The sequence below is a fragment of the Papaver somniferum genome, chromosome 8, assembly GCF_003573695.1.
Source record: "Papaver somniferum cultivar HN1 chromosome 8, ASM357369v1, whole genome shotgun sequence".
Classification (NCBI taxonomy): domain Eukaryota; kingdom Viridiplantae; phylum Streptophyta; class Magnoliopsida; order Ranunculales; family Papaveraceae; genus Papaver; species Papaver somniferum.
In genome coordinates this window covers 175,794,212-175,802,094 of record NC_039365.1, presented here as the reverse complement: position 1 = coordinate 175,802,094, position 7,883 = coordinate 175,794,212, and the positions used below count along the sequence as shown (strand labels likewise).

The window sequence follows — 7,883 nt, the reverse complement described above, 5'->3', positions numbered from 1 at the left end:
CTCTTTAGAAGAGATTTATACAAACTGGCATGATACTATGTTACGGGATGGGATAAATCTTTATGGATTTCATTGTTTGGATCGTAAACCTAATAGACAGATTTAAAAAAATCCTAAAAATGTTAAAATTGAATAAGCAGATCGAATCCGAAAGAAACGATGAAAAGAAAAAACGATGATGAAAGATCTAGATATTCCAATCGCGTTTCTCCTCTTAACTCTCAGTCTCTTCAAAATTTATTTCCATAAGAAAAATAAAAATAGAATTTTAAAAAATTTGAGTTTGTGAGAAATTTATTCAACAAAATGGGCCTCACGGTGGTTTTCACAGTATACAATAGACACGTTCCAGTCAATCAAAAACATTTTACAGCTGAACCTTGAGAACTGAAAATCCTATCTAAACAACGCAAAGTGAGTCAGAGAGCTTTCAAGCTCTGTGAATCTTCTTTTTCTTCTACTTGAAGACTGTGTCTTTGGTTGCCCAAATTCTCTTGGTAACTGGTAATAACAAGTAAGTTCAGGTTTACAGATTACAACTGCTGTTGTTATTCATAAAAAAATTCGATCTTTTGACATCAAAATTAAGAATTCTGATAGATTTGAGCTTTGAATTTCTGATTCTGTATGTGGGTTTTATCAGTTTTATACAAAAAATTGGGTTTTAGGGATATCCTGAGTTACTTTGTTCATGGGTTCATTATCTCTGATTTTGGTTGAATGGAAAGCAATCAAGCATTATAAGAAAAGGTTGAGCCTTGAAATGAGGAACCCATTACATTTTCTTGTTCTAATTTGAAGTGGTTAGCTGAAAATTTAATTTTAAGGTAGAAATTTGGTTGACTATTAGGGTGGGCATCCCTTTCTTTGAGTGTTGGTGTGATGAGATATTTTTAGTTTAAGTACTGTTTCTCTACAATCGGAGTTGTTTAATTATTGTTGTTTTGCATTTCTGCCTCTCTTTTGTCTGTTTTTCGATATGAATATGGATTTTCAACAGGTATAACCTTTTGAGGTCTTATGTGTGCTTAACTATCTGATGCAGGACTGAGATTTTAGACACAATTTAAGAGAGTGTGCAGTTAATCTCTATGCATGTTGATTTTATCTTATCGTATTACACACTTTGAATGGTCATCTTTCCGAGTGTATATCCTTTTCCATGTGATATTTTTTTCTGCGTTCAAAGCAATCATATGGAAGTATCTGTAAATTAGAAAACATCAAGCAAAGACCATCAAAAAGCCATATATCTATTTAGCGCGCTCGAAACCATGGCACCCACCAAATGGAGATGCTGCAACATTATTTTGTGAGGATGAGTTCCTCATGGATTACATCATTCTCATTAAAATCGCCCCAATCTATTACTTAGGACACTAGCAGATGCTTGGAATTTTAGATATCCAAACCAGTACAATTTGGCTCCAACTTAGGGAAGGCTTAAAAGGTTTAGGACGTTTTCTTGTTCATAGTAACTTATGTGGCTGGATATTTCTCACTGAACTGGGATTTTGCAGATATGGCAGCTTTATGCTTCGCCACACCCCTCCATGTGCCACAAACTGCTAAGATACAACACGTAGGTGGACAGGAAATTGAATGGAATTTTTCTGTGAGGTGAGAAAGTCATTGGAGGAGTTATATAGCATAAAGGTGGAGCAATAACGTGTTAAAGGATAGACCGGAGACACTAGCAGTATCACGCTGGTCAATATGGAGAACAGGGAAGTGTAGGCTGTCATGGGACTGGCAGGTGGACCAGTTGGTGTACGTCGTAGATGGGGAAGATAGGGTTGTTCCAGAAGGGACGAAAAATACATGATCTTTGTAGCCCGCGATCTTATTCGCTACCCCAAGTGGTTTGAAGCTGACTTATGGTTCAATGCCCCTTACCAAGAGCTTACATGGCGATGACTAAATTGTTTTCTTTGTTTTCTGGGTATTTTTCTGGTCTCTAATTTCGATTCAATACTTCATTCGAGCAATATATGTTGATTGAGCAAAACTACCCATAATTTTATGTAGGATAGTTAGTCAACATCATAATCAGTATGCCATTTTTATTCCTGCTTAATATCTCCAACTTTTATTCATAATGATGCCTGATGGTGTCATTGAATTACTAGCAAAAATGAAACTTCAGTGTAGTTTACAAAAGTCTAATAGTGCTTGTATGTACTGATCTTTACGTTGTATCCTATCATCTGGAAGTAGAATGTAATTTAGTTTTGGCACAATTACAAACGAAAAACAGGTTTCTCATAGATTATGTAGTCCCGGGCGAAGTTGAAATGATATTGGGCAACCTGGGTGTTAAGGACGAAGGTTGCGTTACAGACAACTGAGTCACTGACAGTATCAGAGTTGGAAATGTAGCTTATCATTTCATGAATTTTGAAATATTCACTCATCGTCCGAGAGGTAGTATTTCTGAACCAAATTAACCCCTGTGGCCTAAAACTGCAGTCATCCAAATTTCTGTCTCATGGCGCAAATTTGTTTAGATACTGAATATATACGTCATGCCCAGAACTGCAACTGTGACACCAAGTATACCGTCTCTCCAAATTTTCAAATTTTGTAGATCACGCCCAGGTGAAAACTCAGAAGGAGGATCAGCCCTTTTCTGGTGGTACTGGTGTATGAATCTCTGGGATCCCTTTAGGATATGAACTAGAATCTTGCTCTGGTATTTGTACTGGTGATCATTATTCTTTGAATCCTATACGATCAGAGGTGCATGCTCATACACACTTAACATTTGGTTGAGTAGGTTATATTTGAAACGAATTTTCCTTTGATGACAGATGTTTCCTCTGAAAGAAATGTATTTCTTTACCACATGAAAGAGTTAGGTACCTCTGGCAGTCCTCTTGTAAATATAGCTTGTAAAAGAATCTGTAATATATTCCCTCCAAAATCGATCACTTACGACCTGTTCCACATTACCCTTAACTTTCGGGACTGATTCGTATACTTAGATATGATATCTAGACCAGTTGCAGGAAGCTGAACATGCAATGCAACCAAAATAATGCTTAGTGGCATCTGATAGTGGGGAATGGCTTGTTTGTTACCTCAATTCTTCGATTGCCCACAAGACAATACTACCAGTACCACCACATTATCCACCCTTAATCATCATCTTTCTTCTCATACCCACTCTTACCTCTGCAAGTACTGTTCATTCTTGCCTTTTGTTTCTGTGTCTCTATAGAATGAATCAATGAATGTGATTGAGTAGTGATATAGTTTATGGCATTCCCATACAGAACCCATCGCATTCCTTTCTGGGTTTGTTGAATTCCTAGCTAATTGTGTTTTATTAGCTTTTAATTTTACTTTGGAATGGAAATTGAAGTAGAACAACCATTTTAGCATACAACTTCAGTGCATCTTTTATAATTTTGAGCTCAAGCACCAAATTTTAGTCTTCCTATAGGAGTTTGTAAATGACTGTAAGAACTGGGGTCAAGAAAGAAGTAATTGACTCTTAGGAATAAAGGGTTCTATTTGCTTAGTGAGATTGAAGAGTACAATGAAAGCACATCATGGTTGCATTTTAGTCAACTCAAGACGGCACCTCTTTTGTGTGTGTGTTTACTAACTGGTGTTGGTTTGATTGAAATGTGCAGTCAAAACTAGGCAACCCATATGCTTTCTAGCGCAATGTGTTCTTACAACGACTACAGCAAGTGCAGTTGTCGATGTGGAGAAGCTTCAGTTACCTTTGGAAGCTCATTTACGCTCACTAGCAATGGACAGATCGATGGCGTGTGTAGGATCTTTCATATTCGGTTGTTCCAGAAAGCTTTATATGCCCTGGTTACTACTTTTGAGACTCTAGATGGATGGAGTACTATTATTCTTGTGGCAGGTGGTGGACCTAGCTGTTTTCAAGATAGTGATGGACTTTTAACGAAGCATGGTGGGGTGTCAGAGGGCATATGCGGGATGATTTCAACCATACTAACAAGGCAATATCATGTAAGGAGCATTTTCAGAACAGCAGGTTTGTTGAATCAGTTCTACATGTATATAGCTACCTCCAGTTGCTGGTCCATCACTGACACATCAGACACGATATGATCCTGCACGTTCAGTTAGACCAATTGTGGAGGATGGTTTAGCTTATTTTAGAGGTTAGGGTTAAGCAGAGTATTCAATGGATATACTCATAAGATATATGTTCATATTACGAAATCTAGTTCTTAAGATTCGTCGTAAGACATAGGATCAGTATATTTAGCAGATATTTTTTGGTGGTTCAGTGATGTGCCACTGCAGTTTCTTGGCTCATACTTGTTGAGTTGCTTCTTCCAGTAAAATCTATGTTTTCAGCCAATGTCAGTTGCAATTTTTTCCTTTCACGAGTGTGTTATGCTGTTGTTAATTCTTCATCTGAATTTTCAGGTGAATCTCATGATTGGCGTGTTAATTCTTCATCTGAATCTTTTAGTTCTTAGCGGATACTCAATTAGTTATTAAATTTTAAGGATAACATGAATCTAGAATGGGTTATTCTGTTGTTGATTTAGAGAAATCTTATGAAGAAGCTCCATCGATTGATCTGATCTCTGAAACTGAGGACCGATGTGCTGCTTGGCAATTTTCTTTAATAGGTCGTTTAGATCTTCTTCATCTTAAATTTTCTGATGCTGTTTTAGATCTCAAAAATCAGTGGAAATTAGTTGGTCAATGCAAAATGATTCCATTAGGAAAAGGTTTCTTTATCATAAAGCTTGATAATCAAAATGATCAAAATAAAATTAAGGCTGGAAAATGGGAAGTAGCAAATCAGGTGTTATGGATTAGAAAATGGATTCTAAGTTTTCTGTAACAATTTTAAGCACCTTGGTAGCGTCAAAGCTCTCATTAGCTCCTGACATCTCAATAACATTCTCTTCCTCATTATTTAGTGCTTCAAACATTCATGAAGTAATCTTAATTGAATCCTGTAACTAACTAACTGAATGAGTTTGCTGATGTATATGATTAACAGGTGTATCACAAATATCAAATCTCTCTACCCTTCTTGGAGTAACATGAGTGTTACCACTGTTTGGAACTTGACCTTTTCCAGTAGAAGCTATTTTGGGATTAGTTTTTGTAATGTTATTTTGCTGATTAACTTCATTCCTTTTGCAAGAAACTTAATTTACCTGGTATGCAAAGCATGCTAATTCACAATTCTGTTTCAAACAAAAAAGGTACTGTCTGGTTATTTTGGAATCAAAATTTATCTGCTCCTTCAATTATTTCTTTATCAAGCCAAATGATCACAGTGGAAATTGGGGGTGTTCTTGTTTCTGGTGTTCATGCACATGTTGGTGCTATTCAAAGAAGATATTTATGGTCAGAAATGGAGCACATTAGCAAACTGCAAAAGCCTTGGCTTGTTATTGGGGATTTCAACGTTATAACTTCAGTTGAAGAAAAAGTTGGAGGTAAAAGTCCTAATAAAAGATCAATGTTAGATTTCACTAATTGTTTAGATAAATGTGAACTGTTGCAAGCTCCAAAAACAGGTTTAGCTCATTCCTGGTCAAATTGTCAGCAAGGTAATAGAAGAATATTGTGCAATTTAGATAGAGCAGTTTTTAACAATTTGTGGCTGCATAAGTATGAAACTTGGAGTTACAAGGTTGGTTTGAGGGTAGCTTCTGATCACTCTCCTTTACTTGGTGGATGCAACCAGATTCCTAAACCAAAAAATGTGCCTATGAAGTTTCAACAAATGTGGCTTTCATATCCTAATTTTCTGGAAGTAGTAAATAAATGTTAGTCTGAGGAGATACAAGGTGATCCAGCTTTTGTGTTTCAACAAAAATTAAAAAAGTTAAAAAAGGTTCTTAAAGAAAGGAATTGGAGTGTATTTGGTAATGTGCATACACATATTAAAGAAGCAGAGAATAAGGTCCAAGAAGCCATGTTACATTCTGATGCAAATCCTTTTGATTAAATAGCTCTCAATAATTTAGTTCAAGCCCAGAATAATCTTAACTCAAAAGAAGTGCAGCTCAATACTTTTCTCAAGCATAAGGCAAGAATAAGTTGGGTTAAAAAAGGTGCAACGAATACAGGTTTTCTCCATGAAAATCTCAAAATAAAACAAGGAAGAAATAATATAACTGAACTAGAAGATAGCAATGGAGATATTATAAATGATCAAGCAAAAATAGCTGACATGTTAATTCACCATTTTGAAGATAAATTCAGGTATCAGCCTGTGGATGTTAGTGAATCCTTACTTGATGTTATTCCTGAACTGATCACAAGTGAAGATCAAAGCATGCTAAATCAAATTCCTGATGAAGAAGAAATCAAATCAACAATTTTTATTATGGATCCAAATAGTTCTCCTGGACTTGATGGTGTGGCTGGTTGGTTCTACAGATCTTGTTGGCACATAATTGGAAAAGATTTGGTTCAGTCCATTCAATTTTGCTGGAAAATGAGATTTATTCTAAAAGGTTTAAATTCAAACTTCGTAGTATTACTTCCAAAAGTTGATGGTGCAAGAAATCCTAACCAGTTCAGATCAATTGGTCTCAGCAATGTGATTTTTAAAATATTTAAAAAAATAATTGCTACTAGAATGGGTACTCTTATGCACAAACTAATCTCACCACAACAAGCAGCTTATGTAAAAGGGAGATGTATCCAAGAGAAAATTCTTTTGGCTTCGGAAATGGTTAATGAAATGCAAAAGAAAAGAACGGGTGGAAATGTTGGGCTGAAAATTGACATATCTGAGGCATATGATTCAGTAAGTTGGAACTTTTTATTTCAAGTACTTATGAAATTTGGTTTTTCTGAAGACTGGTGTGAATGGATGCATATATTATTTCAATCAGCTAAGATATCTGTCATGGTGAATGGTGGACCTTGTGGCTTTTTCTCAGTTGGAAGGGGCCTAAGGCAAAAAGACCCTCTTTCTCCAATTCTTTTTGTGCTGTTGGAAGAAGCTCTCAGTAGGAAACTCACTCTAGATGTTAATGAAGAGAAAATAAATCCAATGGTTGTAAGGAAATGTATACATCCAACACATCTATTTTTGCAGATGATGTCTTCATCTTTTGCAATTGTGAAAAAAGAAGTCTTTTAGCACCAGTTATGAAGTTATTAGAAGATTATCAACATAGCTCTGGTCAAGTTATCAACAAGAACAGAAGCAAGCTTTTTGTAGAAGGCACAACAGATCAAAGAAGAAGTATAATAAAGGACATTTTAAAAATGGAACTAAGTAAATTTCTTGATAAGTATTTGGGAGTGTTACTTACTGCAGGAAGAGTTAAAACAAGCACTGTATGACCAATGGTTGAAATGATGCAACATAAGTTAGCTGCATGGAAGGTAAAACTGTTATCCTTCCAAGAGAGATTGGTTCTTGTGAAATCAGTCATCTATAGTATGCCAATGTACAATATGGAAGTGTACAAGTGGCCTTCTTTTGTAATTAAAATTTGTGAAAAGATTATAAGGAATTTCATCTGGTCAGGAGATGGTGACACAAGGAAATATACTAGCTTTTCTTGGAGAAAAGTATGCACTCCTCACAATGAAGGCGGTTTGGGCATTCACAGATTAGATATTATGAATAAAGCTTTACTCATGAAGATGATGTGGAAGATTCACAAGTCAGATGAGGACTGGGACAAGTTCTTCAAAGCTAAATATCAAAATAAATATGGCCAATGGAATACAAATTGGCAACTTTCCTCAGTCTGTACAGGTCTTAAATGGGCATGGAATACTCTTAAAGAGGATATAAGGTGGAACATTGGAGATGGGCAACACATTTCAGTGTGGTTTGACACTTGGATAGGTGAGAAGCCAATAATTGACCAAGTAGGTTATCCCCCTTTTGTTAAGGCTAA

The 7,883-nt window shown here is 35.9% G+C and overlaps 1 protein-coding gene across 1 annotated transcript; it reads left to right on the top strand.

The window, feature by feature from the left end:
• The first annotated feature begins 4,516 nt into the window (after positions 1-4,516).
• On the top strand, positions 4,517-7,111 carry LOC113306501. The gene is made up of 3 exons (XM_026555429.1): positions 4,517-4,804; positions 5,153-5,783; positions 5,970-7,111. Exons 1-3 carry the CDS (start codon positions 4,517-4,519, stop codon positions 7,109-7,111), a joined length of 2,061 nt encoding a protein of 686 aa, XP_026411214.1.
• Positions 7,112-7,883: the final 772 nt, after the last annotated feature.

Bases quoted from the DNA above. Each gene is read 5' to 3' on its own strand.
- LOC113306501 (XM_026555429.1), top strand. From the start codon at position 4,517: ATGGGTTATTCTGTTGTTGATTTAGAGAAATCTTATGAAGAAGCTCCA. The intron at 4,805-5,152 runs GTGTTATGGATT...TCCTTTTGCAAG, and splicing joins AATGGGAAGTAGCAAATCAG to AAACTTAATTTACCTGGTAT. The intron at 5,784-5,969 runs GTTAGTCTGAGG...TTGATTAAATAG, and splicing joins TCTGGAAGTAGTAAATAAAT to CTCTCAATAATTTAGTTCAA.